The 27,256-nt window shown below is 35.5% G+C and overlaps 1 protein-coding gene across 5 annotated transcripts in view; it reads right to left on the reverse strand.

Moving 5' to 3' along the window:
• ERR (estrogen-related receptor) overlaps positions 1-27,256 on the reverse strand; it is a 370,747-nt gene that overhangs the window by 15,065 nt on the left and 328,426 nt on the right. For 4 of the 5 annotated variants that reach the window (XM_069828081.1, XM_069828082.1, XM_069828080.1 and 1 more), the window contains 2 exons: positions 22,347-22,519; positions 19,743-19,854 (listed from right to left, as the gene is read on the reverse strand). In XM_069828081.1, coding sequence (XP_069684182.1) covers positions 19,743-19,854; positions 22,347-22,519 — 285 coding nt within the window. The remainder of the gene's footprint in view (positions 1-19,742; positions 19,855-22,346; positions 22,520-27,256) is intronic. The other variant, XM_069828084.1, reaches the window with a different exon arrangement.

A 27,256-nucleotide genomic window follows, 5' to 3' on the forward strand; every position in this document is an offset into this window, starting at 1 on the left:
TGATGATGATGATGGAGAATTGTTGGGATACAATGAATGAATGTCACAGGGAGACTGGAGTACCTGAAGAAAATCCGTGTTATTTGAACAACAAGACTTGCCCAACACAAGTTATAAATTCGAGGTGGATGTACCGGGATTTGAACCCAGGCTGTCTTATAATCCTAGAGTGCTATCTCTGAGACACTGTGGTGGCTACAGAAGGTGTCAAAAAAGTTCGTTTACAACGTTTCAGGGATGATAAAGGAGGTAAAAACAAACATATTTTTTTATGTGACAAAAATCTGGCGGATGCACTATTTTGCCAGCAGGTGTCCTAAAAGTGTAGGTTGCTTAGCTTCCATCAGACCACTTACCAGTCAGTTCTGTTTTGATTGTTTTGCCTGCAGCACGTTGTAAGGCAAGTCACATTACAAATGCAATGAGTGGACGCTAAGAAAGGTAAGTTTGCATTCTGCTAGTAGTTTATGGCCACCTCGATTTCCCGACTTAACCCCTATGGATTTCTCCGTGTAGGGGATATGAAATGTTTGGTTTACGAGACCCCGATAAATACGGCAGAAGAACTGCTTGCTTGCATTGTTGAAGCTACAGCGATTATTCGCTGACATTTTTTTAAGTAGTCTATCAGACAGTCCATAGTGAGTAGAAATCAATTGTGCATTCTATTAAATGGAAAGCAGTTGAATCACATCTGTGAACAAAATTTTTATTATTTTTTTTTTTTTTTCACATTACTGCATTCAGGTAACAGAGTCTGAACACGATCTCTTCATAGCATTTATTAACTCATAGTGCCGAAATAACAAGTCTCAGATGTTTTTGTCACATAAAAAAAGATGTATATTTTTACCTCCTCTATCATCCCTGAAACGTTGTAAACGAACTTTTTTGACACCTGTATGTATCAGATATTACCATTTATATTAATAAAATATCTTCTCTAAATTGTACATTATTATATTGTACAATTATAATTATGAAAGTATGCTAATTTCCCTTGTTTGCTACAAAGAAGAATGTTGGCAATCCTATTAAGATTCGATTTGTATATACACAGTGCATAATAGGATGACTAGCCGGAAATATGAAATTAGGGATAGTATTTTTATTATTATAACATACACGCTAAACATAAAAGCCATGAAAACAAAAGTAATGAAAATGTGAAAAGTTATTCTTTAAACTGTCACTTTACTTAAACAGTTATATGTAATATAATACAGGGCTCCTATGAAAGACCTCTCCGGTTTCGAACACATGTAATTTACGTTCTATGAATCTGAGGTGCATGAAAATAGTATCAATGGAAAGAGAAACTCAAGAAGTTTAGTTCCTTATCTTAAAGATGTTCCATTTGTCCCCCCTTGGTAACATGGCACACATCAAGCCTATAGTCAAGTTCCACGTAAGTACGCGGATTTTCCGACCCTCAGATTCTGAGGTTATGTCTGTTCACCTTACCAGAAAGATGAAAAGTGACTTCGTCAGAAAACACCACAGAACGAATAAATTCATCACCATTTTCAATTAAAGTCTGCATACTTATGCAGAAATTTCTTCGCAGCACTTTGTCCTCTGGTTTTAGGGCTTGCAGCAACTGTAGTTGTACCAATTACAATCGCAACAGCTTGCGAAGAATCTTGTCTTAAAATCAGAGTATCATTCACGGATTGTAGGCACACTGGGTAAATCTGCACCAAACTTTGTTCGGTAATGCCGTTGCACATTAATAACCAACTGGTTCACATGAAAATCAAGCACACAAAAAGCTTTTCTGTCCTCTATAGCAGCCATTTCGCATCAACAATGAACAAATTTGTTTAAATGCGCTATTATGATGCAGGAACTAGGAAAACAATGTTGCCACAACCAAACTTTTTGAGTTTCTCTTTCCACTGGTGCTATTGTCATGCACTTCAGATTCATAGAACGTAAATTACATGTGTTCGAAAATGCAAAGGTCTTTTGTAGGAGCCCTGTATTAGTATTAGTATTTATTTATTTAACGTGGTAGAGATAAGGCCGTCAGGTCTTCTCTGCCTCTCCATCAGGGGATTACAACTACAATATGAAGAATAAAATTACAATTAATGTAAAATTTACAACTAGGCCCTACTATTACAATAAAATTCAAAGTACGAAAAGATTACCTGATTAATGAAAGCTAGACAATTTATCATAGACATTAAGAACAAAGAATATATTTTGTATTTACTGAATTACAAATTAAACCTAGAATAACAAAATTGTATAGTGATGAAATTACCGGATACTGAAATATTTTGTGCTAGATTAAAAGAACTATTTACAAGAAGCTATGTCTGAACGAGTCTCAATTACTGACGAAGTGCCTAGTAAGTTTGCGTTTGAATTCAATTTTATTTTGACAGTCCCCGATGCTAGCAGCTAGCGAATTCCAGAGTCTTGGCAGGCTATTGTGAAAGAGGATGAGTATGGAGAGGTGCGATGGGATGGTATTGTTAATACTGTTTCATGGCGAGAGCGTGTGTTCAGACTATGGTGGGAAGAAAGGTAAGTGAAGTCCTGTATATTTCCTACAAATATTTGGCATTAGTAAATTGAAGGGTTCCCTTTAATCTATGATGTATCTCTTTTCCACACCTGAACATTAAGTGGCATGGTGAAAGTAACAGTGTAGTGTAGTGCTAGAATCATAAAAAAAAATACACATACACACACGCACGCACATACATACATACATACATACATACATACATACATACATAATGTATAAATCGTCTCTCACTTAATGTCGGAAATATTAAAACACGAATTGCTGTAAGAAAGTTGGTATGTTTTTAACATACAGTGAAATTCTTTCTGAATACTTAAAAGATAAAAAAAGATCTACTAGAATAAACTATAATTTATTTTTGGCGTTTCTTGGAGATATGCGAGACGAAAGAATAGTAGCCTACTGCAGCAATAGCTTTAAAATATTACTAATATATGGGATGAGAATGCCTAACATTGTCATGATGATGAATAGCATAAAGCATAAAGTGAGATCCAGATGTAAAGACAATACACATTGCGTATCCTGAGAATTCATCACCTGTTATTACAATAATTAGCCGTTTATAAGATAACATTACCTTTGCACAACCACTGCCTATTAGGTATAGTCACCATGGCAATTTAGTACCCTATCGGCAAGCTTTGTGTATGGACGCATGAATATTTGTAATGTCAAGTGTTTTCATTGTAAAGATTATCCCTAGTTACAAAAATTATCACTGGTCAACAATGATTTTGTTAAATGTGCAATTTCTGCTGTTTCTTATGTAATGTCATCTGCTGATTCCAAAAATGAAGTCAGAATTTTTCTACCACCCACCATTTTTTTTTTTATAATTTTAGAAAAATTGATTTATTTTTGTTGCTATATACAGTCCTTAACATGCTAATGGAAAGAAAATATTTCAAATATTTCATTTTATTGCTTTAACAATTGACCTATAACTTTAGATCACTGTTAAGTCAGAATTCATAAAAATGAATTTTATTGCTCATAAGACTGCAAGAGTTAGTATTAATTCTCAGTTGAGTTAGAACTTACATTCATGAAACAAGTTTAATAACCCATGTTTTCTTTGTCCTAATTTTAAGCGTGGTAAAAGTATCTTATAAAGTGAAACATACCTCGAAATACTGTGTAAATCACAAACAATTTTTGTTACGTTTGTGGTTAATTAACTTTGACAGCACACAGGTGAATTTTACTACACTAGTTAAAAGAGCGTACGAGTGTTCTTTTGATTTCAAAATAGATGAAAACAGGAACTGGGCCCCTGAAGTCTGTTGTGCTTTATGTAACTCTATTAGCCTAACTGGTGGGCTAAAAGGATCCCATCATATGCCTTTTCCAGTTCCAATGATATGCCGGAAACATAATCATTCAACAGACTGTTGAATCACAGATCAGAAGATTACAGAGAACTTGTCAGCGAGCTGATTCAGAACTATAACGTGATGGAGTGTCATGCATCTCGCAAAATAACTTCTTGGATTCTCATCTAGTTTTTCTTTCCTCAAAACCTTCGGGTGTGAGCGACAAACATGGGGAGCATTTTCACCAGGATTTTTCTGAAATGAAATGGCGCTACTAGGAAAATTGGAGCCAAATATTCTGTCACACTACTGCTGGACACTCAAAAGAGACGTTTCTCAAGCGAAATATAGCCTAAAATCTATTTCACACACATTTTATGTAAATAAATATGATTTTAGGTAAAATATTACAATACTACAAAAGTCTGAAGTACAGTTAATGTAATTACTCAAAAACCCTGGGTGAAAGAACAATTTTGGAAACAAATCTGAAATCAGCACGAAAAATTCTACAAGAATCACCCATTCTTTATCTTTTAACAAAGAAATATGTTTAATTTTGTTGACCAGTGTTATTTTTTATCGACATCAACATACTCATTTTTACTACCATCATCCACAGTGAACAAATTTTAAGATATGAGATGACATTTATTTAAAGTTGAAATTAAAATTATCAACCTTTTTTTGTCGTCATCTATGAACTCGAGATATGATAACGTTTCATACTCCTTGTGGAGTTGACATGGGAAATCACTTGACAATGCTAATGCATCATTGGTAGACATACATTACCACATCCTGTGATTGGAGCTGTATCTGAGAATCAACAAACAAACTCTTATTTTTGATCTTTAAAGGAAAGCATCTACTCTGACAGTGGCTGGATTTTAATTGAACAAGGATATCATGCAGTACCAGTATTCAAACTCAGGATTTGGATAAGGCAGCGAATTTTAGTAACAAACAGGAGGAGAACTATAATGTTTCAAAATTTTGTTGTTAGATGTTGCGTTATATCTTACTGTGTTCGAAAATCTAAAATGTTCCATATATCATATCACATGTGTTGCTATTAACTCACTTCTTATTGCAACATTTTTTTAAAATAATTATTTGTGAACACTGCCCTTTCTCGATACGATTTCTTTATATAGTGTGATCGGTAATTATATACAGAGCGTCGACTTAAACTGTTCATTTTTGCTTAGGCAGCCCAAATAACAGTCGAGACATGTGGGAGGTATTAAATGGTTTCGTAGGCGGAATCAAGGGTGGATATAACGTTCACTGACATCATCGCGTGAATGTTACGAATTTTAGTCTTGGTACGATAATTTTATGTTAAACATGTGCTGTCAATCTGTTATGTTAATTATTTATTTTCTTTCTTCTTTCCAACGTTTATTCGAGTCTTGGATAATATTTTATCGAGTGATTTGCTCTTCTTATAGTTCCTATAACATGTGACGAACGTGATCAAGAGATAATCTCTGAAGAATTCGAACAAATTGCTTAATCACTGATGATCATCACTGAACAAGTAATAACTATTTCATTGTGTTAATGTTATAATATTGATGGTAAATTACCTGACTGACTAGTTTCGACGTGGTGTGCGTCATCCTCCGAATCCTAGTGAGTTCCAGCACTATTTTTTGGTTTCTTGTTGTGGTGGGGTGTATTCATGATTGTGTCAAAAATGGGCGTGTGTTCTGAAATTCATTTGAGTGTTCAGGATGTGTTGAAGGTGTGGTTTTGTGTGTTTGTAAATTTCATATTATTCTACGAGTGTGAAGTTTATGATTTTTTGGCTGGATGTATAATATTTTCATGTCAGTGTCTATGTTGCTGTAGTTATGGTTGGAGTGTGTGATGTGTTCTGCATAGGGTTGTGTGCTTTAGTTATGGCTGTGATATGTTTCTTGTAATGTGTTTGAAATGATCTTCCAGTCTGTCCAATGTGGAAGTCACTGTAACTATTGCATAATAGTTTGTATACACCTGTTAAGTTGTATTTGTTTGTGTGTCTTGTCTGTGTGTTAAGATGTTTATGTAGTGCGTTGTGTGTTCTGTATGCACTGTTGTATTTTAGTTTCTTGAAAGATGATGCAATTTTGTATGTGTTTTTGTTTTCGTATGTTAGTATGATGTATTTATTTTATTCTTGTGTTTGTGTTGCTTTTCTTGTTTGCGTTTAGTCTTTCTTATGATGTCTATTTTGTTGGGTTGTATCCATTTTCCTGTGCTATGTATTTGATAGTGTGTATTTCTTCCTTATAGTCTTGTTGACTCATAAGATTGTTGATTAGTCTGTGTATCATGGACTGAAATGCAGAGTGTTTGTGTTGTGGGGTGATTAAGGTATTGTATACCTATGTGTGTTACCGTTGTAGTGAGTTTCCCGTATCTTTGTACTTATGTTTGTTGTCTGTTTTTGTTATTGTGATGTCTAAGAAGTTTAAGAATTTGTTGTTTTCTGTTTCTAGTGTGTAATGTAGTTTTGGATATATTTTGTTTATGTGTTTGTGGAGGTTTTCTATCTGTCTTTTGTTTCCTTTATATAGTATTAGTATGTCGTCTACAAATCTGTGCTAGTAAATGATGTTGTCTGTGTGTTTATTGTTGTCCTTGTTTAAAATGTTATGTTTTATTTAACGACGCTCGCAACTGCCGAGATTATATCAGCGTCGCTGGTGTGCCGGTATTTTGTCCCGCAGTGCCAGTAAATCTACTGACATTAGCCTTTCGCATTTAAGCACACTTAAATGCCATCGACCTGGCCCAGGATTGAACCCGCGACCTCAGGCACAGAAGGCCGCCAACCAGGCCGACTGTCCTTGTTCAGAACGTGTGTCTGTTCTATGTTGTGTAAGAAAATTTCGGCTAGAAAAATTGTTTAAACTTCTAATTGAAAACCAAGCAAGAGAAATAGTGAATGCCAATTATTTTTAACAAGATTAAGGTTAAGTCTTTCATTCGGAAAGTGCTGGATCTATAACATATAAGTCAAATAATATGGTTTTCAATAATCTGAGATAATATGTAAAGTCGAGTGATTATGGGAGAACATTCTGAAAAGCAAATTTTTAAATTAGGTAGTGTTTTTTATATAATATAATGTTGTTGTTGTTTTCTAATGCCAGGCGTTGGACAATAAAGTCATGTGACCTCTTGCACTCCAATATTTTTTTTATCATGGCCAGCCACTGAAGTACAGATTTTGAGGTGTTCCGAATCCATTTCTTGGTTTGAGTAGCACAACGAGCAGTTAGGGGACTGATATATTCCGATTCTATGCAGGTGTTGTGCATATCAAAAACATAATTTAATTTATGCTCGACCATGCAGAAATGTAGTAATTATACACCTGGCAGCAGCCCTTTAATGGACCTCATTAAAGTACACCTATTCATTAAAGTTCAGGTTTTCCACCAATCAGAAAGCAATATGAAAGTGCAAGTATCGATTATTCTCGGATATGCAATCGAAAGACAACTAGCGAAACGTCACGGAGGCTGGAAATACAATACTGTAGCAAAAGGTTATGTTCCGTTACTATAATAAATAGCGTTAATTGTAAATAATATTCAAATAAATTCAATTTGCCATCTCGTTTTTCAATGTCTTAATCAATTTCCAAGTTATATCAAGATTAATGTTCATTTTATTCTCTAGATTATATCAAGGTCAATGACATTTGTTCCTCGGAAAAAATCAATACTTTCGCGTCTGCGCACATCTCACAATTTACGAGATATTGCACAAGGTCACTTCCGCTCCCCAGTCAGATAAGAATAATATGAATACTTATGAATAATTTCAAGTTAGAAATATGGTCGAGCATAAAAGTCGTATGAAACTTGCCTATAATGGTAATTAAGACGCTCGTATGAAAATTATGAAACTCGCGCTCGTTTCATAAACATACTCGCGTCTTAATTACTGCCATTATAGGCTCGTTGCATAATGTACTATTAATACATTCTTTATGCAAATTTAATGGAATGAACAGCAGAATAAGTCCGTTAAAGAAACTCCAAATAGTACAGAAAGAAATGGTCAGGGTCTATTTTACTAAGAGAATGTTCTGTCTTTAAATACATATAAGGTGGGCCTAAAGTTTTGCTATACCACTATGCAGCATTGATGCTATCAGTTGGCACACTCTAAAGGCAGGTGCTCTTATAAACAAGGCACACGACAGCAGTGCTTGCAGAATAAACAAAAGCATGTGGAATTGTACGTTTTTATGTTGGTATGCCTTCTGATAGAAAAAAATACTACACAGCAGTATTCCTAAGTTTAGTTTGCAATTTAGCAGGATGGCATAACTATAATGTCATTGGTTTTATTGACAATGACATTACACACTTTCATCCATGACCTTTACTGAACTGTCAAAATTAAGGTTATTTACAGTATTCATAAGTCTTTTCTTCATTAAAAGAGAATACTTCTTAGAGAATCAGTCTGTACGTAATGGCAGAAAATATTGTCTTATTTTAGTTTACAACTCTCATTTCATTTGTTTGTTATTACGATAGTAAAATACAACTAACCTGCTGGCCACCAGCATGGCTCAGTCAGTTAAGGCGCTTGCCTGCCGTTCTGAAGTTGCTCTCGGGCACAGGTTCGATTCCCGCTTGGGCTGATTACCTGGTTGGGTTTTTTCTGAGGTTTTCCCCAGCCAAGGTAAATGCCAGGTAATCTAAGGCGAATCCTCGGCCTCATCTCGCCAAATACCATCTTGCTATCACCAATCTCATCGACGCTAAATAACCTCGTAGTTGATACAGCGTCATTAAATAACCAACTAAAAAAAAAACTAACCTGCTGTTTGCGTAAAAATGCCATACATTAAAAATTAATAACATTCTAAAAACACGGCAATGCCAAATTTATAATTTGAGAACAATGAAATGTGAGTTGCAAAACCCGATAATATGTTTTCCTTTTCACAAAAATTCTTCTAACCTTGTATGCAATCAATCTGAAAATTAATTTCACCCCATCCCTTCTTTGCTAAACATCATTGTTTCCCATTGCAATGTCATGAAAAATTATAGATTGAATACAATCTCTTTTTTCTGAAATTCAACAAATACAATAGCTTGTGTATCATAAAAATATGGATTTGTATGGGAGTAAAATCCCATATAAGTAACAAACTTCAGGTTACTTTTTAACCTGAGGTTTACTGCATATAAATTTTATATATATAAAAAAAATTAATAAAATTTTCTTAGAGAATCAGTCCGTACGTAATGGCAGAAAATATTGTCTTATTTTAGTTTACAACTCTAATTTCATTTGTTTGTTATTACGATAGTAAAATATAACTAACGTGCTATTTGCGTAAAAATGCCATACATTAAAAATTAGCATCATTCTAAAAACACGGCAATGCCAAATTTATAATTTCAAAACAATGAAATGTGAGTTGCAAAACACAAAAATATTTTTTTCTTTTCAAAAAAATTCTTCTAACCTTGTATGCAATCAATCTGAAAATTAATTTCACCTCATCCCTTCTTTGCTAAACATCATTGTTTCTTGGAGTGTGGATAAGCTTCAGGGCTTCTACCGCGTTGTCTTGGTGTTGGTGGCTGACGTTTCGACCGCTGTGTTGTGGTCATCTTCAGAGCAGTTGTTGGATAAGGAAATAGTCTGCGAGCTGGTATATATATATATATATATATAGTGGTCTCGATGGGGGGGGGGAGTTCTTGCGGTGATAGGTCGTAGGTTCTCCTTCTGGCATCTGATTGGTCCTACGTTGTCCAATCCGGTTGAGGTCTGTATGAAGGGAAGTATTCATATTAAACACTGGCCCTCATAAGGTCCGAAAGAGTGACCTTGATACCGTGCCCGATGTCCGGATGAAGGGGGGCACCGCGAACATGTGGAGACCTGGTTTCTCATTCCTAAGTATAGGTCGTAGGTTCTCCTTCTGGCATCTGATTGGTCCTACGTCACTCTTTTGGACCTTATGAGGGTCAGTATTTAATATGAATACTCCCCTTCATACAGACCTCAACCGGATTGGACAACGTAGGACCAATCAGATGCCAGAAGGAGAATCTACGACCTATCACCGCAAGTACTCCCCCCATCGAGACCGCTATATATATACCAGCTCGCAGACTATTTCCTTATCCAATAACTGCTCTGAAGATGACCACAACACAGCGGTCGAAATGTCAGCCACCAACACCAAGATAACGCGGTAGAAGCCCTGAAGGTTATCCACACATCATGTACACCAGCCGTGGAAGCCTACGCGAACAATCATTGTTCCCTATTGCAATGTCATGAAAAATTATAGATTGAATAAATTCTCTTTTTTCTGAAATTCAATAAATACAATAGCTTGTGTATCATAAAAGATGGATTTGTATGGGAGTAAAATCCCATATAAGTAACAAACTTCAGGTTACTTTTTATCCTGAGGTTTACAGCATATAAATTTCATAAAAAAAAAATTGATCAAATTATGCACATGTACGACGCTTGGTAATATGTTTTTCTGTTACCACAGAACAAAAATAAGCTGCATCAAACGAAGTTTCTTACCTATAAAAAAAGCACCATTTAATATGCCAACATAACTTAGTGCTACATGGTTATATCAAGAATTGGCATAAGTACAAGCAAATATTGTGACATGGCCCAACTTGTTTGTCTCAGGGTGCAGTTTGTGGCTATGCACATATACACGAATCTAAACGCATGCAGTTGCTAATACATGACTTCATTAAACTAACAGTTGTACATATGACTGCAAATGAAAGCTATCACATCTTTGTTATAATCATACAGAAACAAAACTTCAGATAAATATATACAACTTAAAACAGTCTTAAAAAAGAAATTAAAATCTCTTATAGAAACAACAGAGGTATATGTTTCAATCTCTGCTGCATTCAAGCCCTTAGCATGAAACATCATCCTCAATCAGTCTTTTAAGTCATAGAAATAAAAAAATCTTCTAGCTCCTCTAAAACAATGATTCAATACACCAGTAATAGAAACAAGGTTAAATTTCTCACTACCCTATTGACAACATCAATGATAAACCATCTTTTTTTTTTTATTTTACTTGCAACAAGAAACAGTGTCACCCATGCTTCATTTGACAATCTCTACGATGAAACAGCACCACGTCTACTGGGTGTTCATTTCAAAGTGTGTCATGACGTCGCTGTTGATGAGTCAGCGATTTGAAGCGAGTTTCAGCTTTTGTGTCAGAGAAGTTGCCTATTAATCAAGGCGTTCAATCTGAACTTGAGAATGTGTACGGTGTAACTTGAACGTCGTAGCAACAGATGGTGGTCTACCATAACCTCTTTTGAACTGTGTTTTGCGCGGGCAAGTCATAAGCAGGGTATTTGTTATCATCGGTTGCGTACGGCAACATTCCACAGTACAAATCAAATGCTCCGTGTCCATGTTGACCGTCGAAGTTAATGTCAACAAATACATAAGTAATTGTCTTAACCTTCTCCCCATATCCCGACAGTAAGAAAAAAACTCACCTCAGTACGTGTTTCGAAACAGTTCACATTCCTGCCACTACCGGCATTACCGTACATATCAATAAGTAATAATAATAATAATAATAATAATAATAATAATAATAATAATAATGATTTATTTTAGCTGGCAGAGTTAAGGCCGTAAGGCCTTCTCTCCCACTCAACCAGCAAAAAGTATATATACATATGCATGAACTTACAAAGAATTCAACAATTTGATTTAGATGAGAGTTACATGTATACAAGAGTTATTTACGAATTAAACAACAAAATACTATGACCTATTAATTAAACATTGAAATAAACTGTGTAGCAGAATTAAGCTAAAATACATAGAATGTTAATATATTTCAAATAATATTAGATAATAGGAAGAGATTATTATGAGACAATTTTGAAAATACAGCACTATCAGGATGATGTCTAAAGAAAGAAATAACAATGTAGTCAGTGATAGTTTAAATCAGTATGATTGGAGTGAAATGCTAATAAGGTTATCTTTTAAGCTGTTTTTAAAGGTATTTATTGTCTTGCAGCCCCTAATATTTTGTGACAAGGAATTTCATTGACGCGAGGTGGATACTGTAAAAGATGATGAATAACAAGATGTTCTATGAAGAGGTATACTTAGCGTGCCACAGATAAGTGATCTGGTATTTACGTCGTGGTTAGAGTATAGATAAGAGAAACGAGACGAAAGGTAATTTGGTGCTGAGGTGTGCAGAATTCGAAAGAGTAAAGACAAAGAGTGTAAAGTTCTGCGTTCTTTAAGTCGGAGCCACGAAAGACTTGCGAAGGACGGTGATATGTGATCATATCGTCGGATGTTGCACACGTATCTGACGCACATATTCTGAGCTCACTGTAACTTGACTGACAGTTCAGAACTTAGGTCACTTAACAAAATGTCACAATAATCGAAGTGCGGCATTACTAGGGTTTGTACTAGGGTAAGTTTTAGTTGCTGGGGCAAGAAGTTTCTCAAGCGACTCAAACAGTGAATGGAGGAACAGATTTTTTTTTATCGTTTCTTTAACTTGAAAATTCCAACTTAGATTATTATAAAAAAAGAAGCCAAGATTTTTTACGGCAGATGAATAAGGGATTAGCGAATAAGTACTCTTCTGAATGAACGCCGTACTTGCTAGGCAACTTCTCTGGCACAGAAATAATACACCTCTGCGGAAGTGTAGGAAGATTGAATTCTCTAGGCTCATCGACTAGCCACATGACGGCATACAGCGAGCCATGACACACTTTGAACAGAACACCCAGTATAAGCAAGTCTTGGTTCATTTTATTTTTAAAGACCTGCCTACCGACATGGTGCACAGTGTCAAATCTCACAGGCAGTTTGTAATATCTTGAGACAACCCAGACTGTTTTACTGATGGAGAAGCCACTTATACAACACTTTCAAATAGCTCCCTCTTCAAACCTAATTAAATATGACTTTAATGCTTGTACTGTTCTATAACAGGCTCGAAATGTCCGAGAGAACTGGCAGAAAGCGTTGTTACACATAGGTTCACTTCAGAATCAAGGCCAGCCATAAATAAAACACTCTGTATATTAAAGAATCCGACATGCTTGGCCAACTGCTGTCTTTCCCTTTGAGATCAGTTGGAGGTAATTTTCACAAATACATTCAGGATTCAATTTTGCTTGAAATGAAATTGTTAAAGTAATTGCATTGTGAGTGGACATGTAAAGATAGTAGAATATAAGTCAAAATTTTCATACAGCGTATCTTATATTAAATATATTTGCATAAGTTATTAAAAATTGCAAGCACTTCATAATTTTAGTTACATATTGCAATTGCATTGATAATTTTGTGTAAAAATATACCTTTATGTATTTGTTAACCATATAGTGCAGAGCGTGATACACCACTCACGTACTTAATTTCGATGACAAAATATAAATTCACTTCAACCAGAACTGAATCCTGTATGCGAGAAACATCCTCAACCTACCACAGAGAACCAATCGACGTTCTTAACTTGCACTCATTCAGTCTTTTTCCCCCTGAGTCCACTTCCAAGGTCAGTAAAGCCAACAGCACAAACACTTGTGGACCACAGCACAATGTGATCTAAAACTATTTAAAAATGAATAATATGGTTTCATCTATATGATCAGTATTTTGAGATACATCTTGGATATTGCTTCAATTCTCTTGTAAAATTTTGTTAACAAAGACAAAATTAAAATAATTATAACAATAATTGAATTAGTGAGTCGTGAAAGAAACTAACTACACTTTGTGGTTTTCGGTAAATTGTAAAAATGTGTCAGAAGGTTAAATGTTTAATGTTTAGGTTTATTTTATTTTTCAGACTGGTAACGTATGCAGTGCCGGATTTAGACCTAGGCAACCCAGGCAATTTCCAGGGCGGGGAGGGGCTACATTCTCTCTTTCTCTCTCTCTCTCTCTTTTCCTTTTTTACATTTTCATTTTACAGTGAAATTTGTTTTTAAAACACTTGTTGGTAAACCTTTTCTGAAGTTTGTTCTTTAACACCTTATGGAAAACGGATATTGTTTTGTTATCACATTATCGCAGTCGCAGCGAGAGTAAAACAAAAGTGTGCAGCTGCATAATTGTATTGTAATACTAGTACCACGTTATATATAATTTATTTCCAAGAAATAGTCTGCCCAGGCATCCTGAGTGACCAAAAACACAGAATAACACACATATAAGAATAATAACGATTACAGTAAAATAGATGAGTCAAATTGAAATGTGAACTAGGAGCTTAAATTTAAGAAATAATAAATTTGTACATATATTGTAACAATCACACACTAACGGATAGAAAGGGGGGGGGGGGGGGAATTATGATATTCCGTATAAATGATTTTTCAGAATTGCCACAGACCCTTTAATGCTAGAAGTAATTATTTTTGGAACGATGTCATGGATTCCAAATGTTTTGATAGTGTTTACAGTTGATCGCGGGATGGTGCCCCTCGCTCCAATCATTAAACCATGTACTTCCCAGGTGCCTTCCATCTGATATTTTTCTCGAAAATACGGAATAGTAGGCTCATAAATTTGTTGTTTCTCTTTGTTGACCTCAGATGGTTGGGTAAAACTGCTTAAATTTAATTGCTTGTACAAACAAGAATGCATTGTTGAAAATCAAATTGGATGTGTGTTTATTATTTATCTCTGTGAATAATAACCACAACACTATCAGTCATATTTTCAATATACCCGTAGGTATATCGTCATCAATACTATTTAATCACCTTCCAGCATGTGCCCCATATAATTTGATATGAAAGGTTCATTCCGCAAAGAGTTGGAGTTTATTTTTAAATTTACTTTATACTTCCTATCGAAGTAAGAAATATTCGTAATAATTATACCATCAACAAAACCAATGCTTAAAAATAGACTACAGCCTGGCTTTCACAAATCAATTTTGTTTCAACAATGAATGTGTTCGAATGTTTCTTTGCATCGATTCTGATGTGCTTTATCAGATCGACTTTGATGACATCATCAATGTTTTCTCTGCGAAGAAAGAGCGAAGGAAATCTTTATAATTCACAAGTAAGATGCATGTATTTTGATTCCAGTAATTTGTTTTCTGAATTCTAATATTTAATTTAAAACTAATTTAAAGTAAACATGACCTGTATAGAAGCTGCTCATAAACTATTTAGGGGCAGCAAATTTTAGCATTGCCTAGGGGCAGCACTATACCTAAATCCGGCCCTGAAGAAATGGGTCATTGATGTTAAAAATGTAATATAAATTATAATTTCGTATTTTACTATAGTTAGAGAAATAAATTAATGTACTGCAATTACGTAGTTTCTTTCAATTCTACATCAAAGTATCAGACAATACATTGGTACTTCAGGTAACTTTGTTATTTTTGCAAGTATAAAATTAAATTTCAACCTTTGAAATAATACTTTAATTCAGAGTGCAGATAATGAAGTTTTAACTGGGAAAGAACCTATGTCGCAATAAATCTCCTTACAAATATATCCTGGAACTGTATGACGCACTTTGTTGCAACCTCTTCCATCTTTTGGACTGGAGTCTGAGACCAAAAGTGAAAACCATTTTCTTTAGTACACAGTGAATATTCATATAAGATTCTCTACAAACTTCTAAGAGGTTTGAGTCTTAACTTTACCTAGAAATATTATTGCGATGTACCGGAGTACATATGATATTTCCGTGCAGGAATTCTGAGTTACCATATGATGAAGGATGGGTGGAGCAGAGAAAAATTCTTTCCGGCACTGGGATTCGAACCCGGGTTTTCAGCTCTACGTACTGACGCTTTATCCACTAAGCCATACCAGATTCCGATTCCAATGCTGGATTGAATCCTCTCAGTTTAAGTTCCACCTCTTACTTTCCCTTTAGTGGCCAACTCTCATGCACTGTATGACTAAGTCACTTGTAATGAGTGCACCTCTGCACATAGTGTGTTGGACATTGTGCCACTGTCACACATCTGTGACACATTGCATGAGGGTTGGCCACTAAAGGGAAACTAAACAGTGGAGCTTAAACTGAGAGGATTCAATCTGGCATGGGAATTGGAATCCGGTGTGGCTTAGTGGATAAAACGTCAGCACGTAGAGCTGAAAACCTGGGTTCAAATCCCGGTGCCGAGAGAATTTTTCTGCACTTCACTCATCCTTCATCATTTGCCTAGAAAATCTAGCTGATCTTATGCTTCTTCAGAATCCATACCAAACTATTGTTTTCTTAAATAATTCCAAGCAAACCTTAAAAAGCTAACAAATTAAACTTTGAAAGATACTAAGGTTTACTTTATGTAGATACATATCCATTGTAGCTTGTAATTTACTCTCCTACACAATTGTATGTAGTTTCTTTCATTACCAATCAATAGAGCTATCTTGAAAATATAAGAAACAATGTATAACTCACTTTTCCAAAAAAAGTCACTCAGTGCCTTTTAGTTCTCACCAATTCAATTATATGATGAAAACCTTTCTGAAGCATACATATGTGCGTGTGCATGTGTTAGAAATTATGCAATGACACTAAACATTTTTTCCAAGTTCAAACCACTTGCTTCCGAACATGACTGTAAAAAGAACTGTAAAGAATGATTATTAGAGGAGAAAAATTCGCTCCGGTGCCAGGGATCAAACCTGGGTCCTTGATTCTACGTACCAAGTGCTCTAACCACTGAGCTACGCCGAAGTTCAATCCACAGCAACGGATCGAATCCCTCTCCTCTAGTTTTTTCCCCTTTGTGGCTTGAAACTGTAAAGAATCTACTGCAGACTGAGTTGCTATAGCGTAATTCTCTTTTCAGTTATGAGAATCGATGTTTTCTGAAAAAATTTGCCAGCCTCAACATTGTCCTGGTTTCGACGTAGAACTACGTCCTTTCTTGAGTATGGTTGAGGGGGGTACATAGGGATTTTGGATGTCCCAAGAAGTGAAAAATTTGAAATGCTTACTTCACGGTAACTACAGAGCTATTATCATCATATGTCCCAGAAAAGGGCACTCAGCCAGCCACGCCCTGCATGGTTTCTGCTGAGCGCTAACCGTTTGTCCCACGCAATCGAGCTCCAGTAGACATATGGCATTCAGTGTGCTTAGAAGTTGCGTAATGAAACTCCCAGTTCTTCAAGTATACAACATTAGTGTATAAAGCATACCTGCACAAATAGCGCTCAACGAGAGCGCACTCCTTCGGAGCGGGAGAGCCGTATTTACTGCTTGCCGAAACGGAGAGGAAGGTACGTCAGAATGACATAGACTTGCTATAGGTAGAGGAGAGGGAAACGGCCACTCAGCTATCTAATGGAGTGCAGTGTGTAGGCCTATTCTCAGTAACGTTGCTTACCTACTGCTACAGTACAGTATGGAGGAATCTAAAATATGGAACATAGCATTTAACATTTAACGATTTACAGCTCGAACTTATTGATCTTCAATGTGACCTAAGAGCTAAAGATCGTTTGAATAATATTAAAGTCTGGTTGAGTTTTACAAGACTAAACATTAGCAATAATATCCACGACTACACAGGCTGGCTGTGAAAATGACTGCTATGTTTGGCTCAACATTTATATTTGTGAGTAACTGTTTTCTATAATCAACTTTAATAAAGGCAGACATCGAACATCTGTAACTGACGTTTCATTACGATCAGTAGGCTACTGTTCCTTTCAGCTGCCAACAGCATAAAACCTCGTTTTGATGTACTGATAAATAAAAATATAACAAAATGATATTCTACATTTAAGTAGCTATAGAATTTCTATTATTTTTGTAAAATAAATATTTCTTTATTAACTAATAATAGTCCAAGATAGTTTTGCAAACACTGAACGGGAATTCATTTCATAAACACTCGTAATAGTACTTCCTTTTGTGTATATTTTGTACGAGATCACCCCTTCTTCCAGTTCACCCTTATACAGAGCGCAGCTAATATCTGCATTCCGCTCATGAGCTGTGAGCCGGCCCAGAGAGAGCAAACCTTGTGCAGGTCTGGTATAAAGTTTAGTGATTATTGTGTATTCCCCACTGGGAATCAACACCCGACTTCGGCTTTGCAGCGCAGATTCTTAATCATTAAGTTACCCTGTGCCCCCACTGTAAAATAGAGGCACTGCAAATGTAAAATGAAGATACACATTAAAAACAATCAATTGTTGCTCATTTATGTTTGGCAGGCCTGTTTTAGAGTGAAAATGACATTAAAATTGGTTCCTTAAAATGAATGAAACAATTTTTAATGCACCCTTCTTGAATAACGGGACTTCAATTACAATAAACAATTTTATACAGTATTGAATTTAATTAAGTTCCAGGACAGTTTCAACAAGTGAATGTGTGTTATTAGGTTCTTAGGAAAGCAGTAGATGTACGGGAGAGAAAGACATATTTGGGAAAATTCAATTACAGGAGTTTCGAAATGTATGATGATGTTCTTAATACTTCCTTACGATGTCCCCTTTAGCTTAACATTCAAAAGTGCTAACATATTTTACTGAAAACAATAAATTTATGTTTTCCTTCCCATCCACCACTGTGGAGTAGTGGTTAGCATGTCTGACTATGAAACTAGTGGGCCCGGGATTGAATCCTGGTTGGGACAGGTTGCCTGGTTTTCACTCAACCCAATAAGAGCAAATGCTGGGTAACTTTCGGCACCGAACTTTGGGTCCATTTCGACGTCATTATGACCTTCATCTTCATCCATCTTACCTACCTACTTACTTACTCATATGTCATCCTATTGTACGACATTAAGAGAATCCGACATAATGAGTGCACCAACCTCAGAACAAAATCGCCAAAAAGCACACATAGGTGCACATGAATATGAGCGACAATAGATTAAAAAAGAAAATTTTCCCTCCCTCCTCCATATGCCTTTAAAATGTATTTTTTACACCTATTATTTGATTCTAGAATAAAATATTTACGCATAAATGCCAATTGTTTTTCTTCAAAGTATTGACTCATGTTGTTTGACTAGGCAATGCCACACTCCTTTGATTTCCTAAAGTCATGAGGCCTGTGAATATCTTATGCAACAGCACAACAGATTTGAAGGAGGTTATGTCAAAGAAGAGGTTATGTCATTCTCCTTGCATAGTTTGTTTTGAAAATAAGACACACATACACATTCACAATATTTTTCCTATCTGATGATAGCTTAGTCATCATACACGAAATGTAAAACTTTGCATGGAATAACTCCAATGTTTGTACATTACCTACAATAAATTCTAATTCACAATGAAGAAGAAAGTACTGTATGGTCATTGCCATATTTTGAATTGGTGTTTCTGTATTTTCGTCAATAACAACATGAGTGACAGAAAGAAAAAGAGAGCAACTGCAATATTCTCATTCATCATATTTCGTAATTTCTAAAGAATGCTCACAACACATTTTCTTGTCCAATAAAAACACAAATCCATGAAACGGGGTGACTTGATATGTTTTGTAGATTGATGTTTTGGAACGAAACGTCTACCTACAAAACGTATCAAGTCACTCCGTTTATATGCTGGGGAACTTGATACGTTTTGTAGGTTGATGTTTCGAAAAAAGTATCAAGTCTCCCCCACAGCATATCATGTCAGTTTACGGTACTATTCTTTAACAAATTAATGTTAATTATCATAATTTCATATTGATATAAAATGTATTATTTCATAAAGATATATTAGTTATCTGGAATCTGTCGTACATTCTCAATAATACTGATCTCGTATTAAACCATATTAATTCTAGTTTTATGACCATTTATGCCTGTCCTATCGGAAATATGCCTCAAGCATTTCAACAAACAATTTGTTCATGGGTACCTTGCCTTCACGGTGTATACCTGTCCAATACCGCCTGATAACTTGGTCCGCTTGACGTAAAGATGGCAGGCACAACAGAAGATGGTGCATGTGGTAAGTTGATGTGTTTGGTCTGTGGACAAAAATTACATTGTTATGACAGATATGAAAACTTAAAAGTTGTGAATTTTGATGCGCTAGTGTTGAAAAATAGAGCCCCCTCAGTAATGCAGTGGATAGAGCACTGGACTCAGAAATCACATCCACTATAAAAAAAAATTGTATTATGCATCACAATTCACATAAAACTAATTAAATTCCAATAAAAACTGAATATTTAGGAGAGAATTAAATGGATTTCACACGATTATAAAACGACTGAACCAAGTGCTCACCTAGCTATATGTTGATCAGGAAACAGAAAATCAGGAAGTGAGAAACCACATGACGAACGAAGATTCGGAAAAAATCGGAAAATTTGGTCTGAAGTTACGAGTTATTCGGCAAATTGTGTCCGTTCGGAATGGTCACTGTTGCAATCTATGAACAAACACAAGAACTATTTGCTTCCAGTTGTTGCAAGAGCTTTGCCGCGACAAGCTGTGTTAACTGCTGGGATACGAAACTCTGAACTGAGCCTACCTTCAATACCAGCCGCTACACAAATCTGGCTGTTCCTTGAGCCGCACAACCACTACTGAAGTATTCACAATTTGATGAATTTTATAAAAGCTGATTAATTTATACTCGAATTCTTGAATTATATATAAATAAATGTATATATTTAAATTCGACGACAAGGAGACATAAAAGCTGCTTAGATATTTAATATAAACAATATTTTAATGGGATGGAAAAACTTGGTCGTTGTGTGACACTGCAACATGATCAGCAGCCACCACTGTTTCAAATACTTCTAATATAGCTTCTCTTCACTTCGTCATAATGTTCATGTTTCTGCCCCATACAATGCCACATTCCACACAAAGCACTTCACTAGTAATTTTTTAGTTCTTTTTCCAGAGGTCTGCAGAAAATGTTCCTTTTTCTATTAAAAGCTTCCTTGAAACATATTATATTTGGGGGAGCGGGGTGGTATTTGACACAAAATTATCATGGAAGAAACATCTTGAATATGTTTATAAATGATAAAAAGGCAGAAAAAAAAGCTCTTACTCATAATATGAATGGCAGGGAAAAATTGGTAGTGTTTTACACACAACTTTAACATCTTTTACAAAATGTATACAAAATTAATTTTTGAATACATAATGTGAAAAAATAATCCGTGTCATTATCCTCTTATCGTGTCCTCCTTTTGGAAAGTCGATTGACAGGATTCCATTCGTCTCTGTCTTCCCAAGCTTTTTTCCCACTTATATCTCCGTTCTTCCAAGTTCTTCTGAATTTAATCCTTTAGAGTTACTTGATATTGAATATTATTTAACTTTAACAGAAGGTGTTAAAAAATGTGATACTCCTCCAGACATTTTAAAATCGTTTTCATTGAAAACGACGCTTTTAAAATATCCTGTCAATGAGTGTCTACCAGTATATATTTTTACAGATTAATCCTGTTTACCAAATCATGGGAATACAGGATAGAGTGACCAGACGTCCTCTTTTGTCCGGACATGTCCTCCTTTTTAGGCCTTTGTCCGGAGTCCAAGCAGATTTTAAAAACATCAAGAAATGTCCTCCTTTTCGTAACTTGTACACCTGATATTTTGAAATTATCTGCTTTGACATCTTTGCGAGTAATTTGCCTGTAGATGGCAGCAGCATCGACAGAATATACTCTTTGTCAACGATCATAACTCTCTTTTCTCTTCCTTCTTATGGTCATTGCACAGAGGTACCAAGTAAATCGAGGTGCGAATGTAAATGTAAATAGATATTTTCTGTTCTTTTTACTAATTTTTTCTCCTGAAATATTAAATATTAAATGTTATTATAGTTCCCATGACTTTCATAATATGTAGCTAACTGTAAAATCATTATTATTAAGTTTTTTCATAATTATTTTGTAATAAACTAGATATTAACATACTTTTAATATGACATAAGCCTAAATCTGTACTGTAAATATTTTGTAATAAAATAGATATTGACGTAATTTAAAGTATTATATAGTCCTAAGCCTAAATCTAAGTACATATTTTCTGTCCTTTTTTTTTTTGAACAATGTTCTCGTTTTATAAGATTTGTGTCCTGTTTTTTATTGATGTGAATCTGGTCACCCTAGTACAGGAAAATGTAATACCTTAAAATTCCCTTTCAGAACGAAAAGTTACATTTGTTCGGAATAAATTTCTGCAATTTAGAAGACAAAACTAAAATTCTTTCAATCATTTATTATCATAATATACTGTTCTCTTAAGTTGACTGAGCATATTGGGAATTAAATCAATGGCTTTCCCAAAACACGCTATGATATGTTTCACATAAAATAATTTTTTTTCTCGAAAATAAAACAAAAACGAGCAAAATAGTATGAAACTTTTTTGTTTGAAATATCTAAAAAAATAACCCTCTCGTATTAATAACATTACTTACAGTTCGCCCTATATATATATATATATAGTATCAGTAATAATATATGTGGCAGTAAACTGCTTAACTTACCGAATGACTGCAACACAGTCTGAGAGGGCAGAAAGGATACTATCTCGAAACTTTTTAAGAGAGCCGAACTCGTCCATTCGCACATCAGAGTTAGCAAGAACCAAGGCCTTCATTATGTAGTATTCCTCCTTAGCAATGCTTAGCCTCTCCAACCTCTCAATTATTTGCATACACTGTAAAACATAACATTATTAAGCATTACTTTTTTCAGCTGCATAACAGGGTATATTAGCTGTAACTTACTTATTGCATGCACCAATCCAGGTGAAAGAACAGTCTGTAACGTCATAAAACTCTACTGGGAAGCCAGACAAAAGGATAACACCAGTGGAATTAAAAAGAAATCTGGAAATAAATATGCAAGTTAAAAATCTATCTGATCCGGAAATTGAAGGAGAAAAAACAAAATAAATTAAATAAGAAAGTAATTAGCATATGTTATTAATGGAGACAAATTCGCTCTGACATTGAGGATTGAACCCGAGACCCCAGTTGTAAGCATTGGTGTTCTAACCACTGAGATATGCTGAAGTTATATATGTGGTTGATTCTGTACCATTAAAGTAGTCTCCACCCAGAGATCCGATTGGGGGACTATTTTACCTCTGGATAATTTTACCTTAATGGTACTCATTTCATATTGGAGTGAAAATGGCAAGTTGTAGCCGATTTAAGTGAACACCACATTTTAACGTTTTGGTGGCTACTTCATTCACACACAACCCCCAGAATGTCTGGAGGACCACACCTGCTGTTGGTCGACGGGTCCACTGGACCTAGTTGGAGATCTTGTTGATCACCAGCTTTCCCTCCTTAAGCCACTGGAGGACGATTTTAGTGCCATAGCAGGTCAGCACTAGGAACAGAAAAGTAGAAAGAGGAGGAAGGAAAATGAAATGAACCCCTAGGCCTCGAATGCTCTAATGCTGTTGGGGTCGAAGAAAGTAAGAGTTCAGTCAGAGGACTGGATAGGAGAGGGTGAAGAGGGAATTAGGTATTGAATAGAGGAAAATTATACCAAATTCAGTCATTAACTCATCAAGCTGACCAGTGCTAATTGATGAGTAGCCCCTCCCTTTAGTTCAGCTTGTAAAATTATGCTTACTAACAGCTGCACCACGGGAAGGTAGGGATGGGACATTGGGTATTTGTCCAGGTTGGTTCCTTAAAGCCTTCAATGGGAAGGATTAATGGCTCTCCCCTCTGTATTCGACAAATACCGTTTTGCAGCCTCTGCAACTCTCTGCATCATAATCCACAGTTGATTCCCAATTTACCACTCAAATCGTCTGTAGCTGCATTTAGATTGGCAATAGGCCATGACTGTTTGACTAAGCATCTGCATAGAATTGGAATATATCAGTCTCCTAACTGTCCATTGTGCAACTCAAATCAAGAAATGGATTCAGAACATCTTTTTTTTTTTTTAAGTAGGTTATTTAAGACGCTTTATCAACAGTTCAGGTTATTTAGCGTCTGAATGAGATATAATGCCGGTGAAATGAGTCCGGGGTTCAACACCGAAAGTTACCCAGCATTTGCCCATATTGGGTTGAGGGAAAACCCCGGAAAAAACCTCAACCAGTAACTTGCCCCAACCGGGAATCGAACCTGGGCCACCTTGTTTCGCGGCTAGGCGTGCTAACCGTTACTCCACAGTTGTGGACTTCAGAACATCTCAAAATCTGTGCGTCAGTGGCTGACTATGACAATATCTTTGAAAAATATTGGAGTGCAAAAGGTCAAATGACTTTATTGTCAAATGCCTGGCATTAGAAAACAACAACAACAACAACATATATGTGGTTGATCTGGTTTCGTCCACTACCTTTTGTCCACAATTTGTCTCGTCCATTACCTTTCGTCCACGTTCTCTTGTCCACAACCGATTGATTCATACAATTTACGTCCATCCATACATTTTGTCAACACCTTTCATGTCCATAACCTTTCGTCCATATTAGAATGCATCTGCAGGCGGTGTTTATCGCTGAGAAATGCCGCAATGTTGTTTGGGCTACCATTTGTACCTTTACAAATATTTGATTTTGTGCCAGAAAGAGTAACAGAAGAGACTGAAGAAGTTATAGAATCGTGGAAAGAGTTTATGTGAGAAGAATTCGTCAAAGAGGAAGGAGAATGGGGCGCAATGCAAGATTTCCACCGGAAACATGGAATATGTACTAACCTGAACAACCTATCACTCCTTTTATGCTAGATGGACTTTTCCAAACAAACTTCCGTTCCAGGAAATTAAAATAAAATCCTCTACTATTATTCCCTCTCTTTGTAAGACCAATATGGAACAAATTTGCCAGATCAGTGTTTGTCTTAAGATTTTTTAATAACATTTTTGCATTTTTAATAAGTACCGGAGTTTTTTCAGGCACAAATATAGTTTTTAGGCATTTATAGGAGTTGCAAATCAAGCTTTCAGGTATAACTCCCTGTAAAGTTGATTTGAACAATTTTTCCCTCGAAATTATTCATGTAGCGCCAAGATGAGAAGGCCACATCATCTGAAAACCTCCACTTTACATCTTTCATATAATGCCTCTCTTATTTACTAGTGTTTTATAAATATGTTTAAATAATATTTTTACCTAGTTCAAATGTTTGTTTGTTAGAAAATTATCACCTGAAGATGACTTGAAAGTAAGTCGAAAATATTCGTGACGTATATTAACATTGTATCTTGGTGTAACAGAATCCATTTCTGCCATCATAACATGATAAGCGATTGACTGAAAAATAAAAAACTAATTTATATGATATTATTTCACAAACTTATCTGAACTTAACATGACTTTTAAATTCATTTATAGGAGTTTATGATTCATTTAGGCGTTTTAGGTCGCATAGAATTTTAATAGGGGGATTGTGTGTAGGCCTACATGACACACAAAGATATCTGAATAACATAGTCTAGGAAATAACAAAGAAAATACGTATGGAATTAGAAATTCCGTTCCCTAATTACAACACACAATTCTCTGTACATAGAACACATACACATTATATATACATTTATATCACACCTCTAGGGTGTTGAGAAATTAAAAATTTTATTATGTATATTTCACACATGATTGCATAATCAAAACTTACTTTCTGAACGATTTACTACATTAAGTCTTAGCAAATGTTCCCAGCGATTCTGTCAGCTGATCAGCAACAGGTCCTTTCCTGTTACTGTAGCTGCTTGCATCCACGAACTTACGGCACTTTACCAGATTAAATCGTAGTATGTAGGTACTATGTTATATCGCTCCACATGTTAGCTGTGCCAGACAGCAGTCTGTCCTTGACAGCCAGCAGTAGAGATACATAGTGGGTCTGCTGAGAATATGCGAAGTTTATTATCTTACGTTGTGTTGTTTTTTTGCAATGGTTATACAGGGTGTAAACGATATAAACCGCCAAAAAATAATGGTGATAGAGCATAAATTACTGAACAAAAAAGTCTAATAACATTTTCCTGCAACTGTTGTGGTTTCCCTATTAAAAAATGTTATCTGTGAGTCTAATGTTTTTTGAAATGATAGTAGACGGTCATTATTTACTTCGGTCTGCCACGAACATTGCAACTGTGGTGATACCCTTGTTTACAAATCAGGGTACTCTGTTGTCTCTCTGTTATGGTAGTGTTAGCATGTGCTGGACGGAAGGTCTTTGGCAATGACGTTCACATTTACTCGAACAGTAAATATTAGACTACTGTCAGTCCAAAAAACATGATATTTTAGAAATTAAAAACAAAAATAGAAGAAATGACAAAAATTTCACTACACATCATCTTTAGTAGACAGAGATATACAGTCTGTATAATTTTGATAGTTTATATCGTAACACCTTGTATATTCGGCGCAATTTGAAAAGGTACATATAGAAAAAGATATAATCTCCATCCATCATAAGAAAAAAGCAACGTAAACAAAGCTAGTAAGTATCGTTCCACTATAGTCTGCTCTGATTGGTAGAGTGCTGCAGTGGTACTATATGCAGTACAGTCAGTTACAACGCCAATCTAATTATTACTTTGTATTGAGCGTTATGCATTCTGCTTCCGTTTGAAACATATTACAGTACATTAAATTATAGGAAATTCAATTTGATTTTTAATATCGTAACAAGAAATGTTTTATTCCTATAACAATATCTTCGCCTCATGCACCCCTGCAACCCCACGTCATTGCCTGTTGTTTAATTCTTCTACTGATATCAATATATAGGCCTAATGAAAGCTTGTCACAAAATGCAAAACTTATGATATTCTAGTTCACAGGGAAGGCTTACTCCCAAATCAGAATCACTATTGGAATCACTAGAAGAAGAGTTGTTTCCAATGTTAATAATTATGTCGACCACATGGTCCACTTTTCTGTTGAGCTCCCACATCCACTACTCTACAGAAATCACATGTCTGATATCATGTTGCCACACCTCAGCCATGACCTCTTGTAAGGCAGCGTAGACAAGCTCCCGCACCTGGCGTAATTTGAACATCCAACTACTCTCTTTCCCCACTTCTTAACGGTTACCTTTGGAAATTTTGATAATAGCACTCAGTCCTGCCACTGTCACTGTGACTGGATCAGCCATAATCACACGGTATTCCAGGTAAACTATACAACATGTGGTGGACTACCGGTACCACTGCAAACTATCATGCGAAATGATTATCCATTATAAATGCGGGAAGATGCAAATACTCAGAATTCATATTATTGGTTACAATTATATCAGTGAATCAACCATTGTGTAAGATATTTATTTCCGTGTCACATACGTTTTAAATGTATATATCTGTATGAGAACAGAGATGAAAGACTCTAAACAAAAGGGAACTATTTTCTTCGAGAGCATTGTAGGTGATGCAGTCAGGCACCAATCATAGTACTTCTAACCAT

The sequence above is a fragment of the Periplaneta americana genome, chromosome 6, assembly GCF_040183065.1.
Source record: "Periplaneta americana isolate PAMFEO1 chromosome 6, P.americana_PAMFEO1_priV1, whole genome shotgun sequence".
Lineage (NCBI taxonomy): Eukaryota > Metazoa > Arthropoda > Insecta > Blattodea > Blattidae > Periplaneta > Periplaneta americana.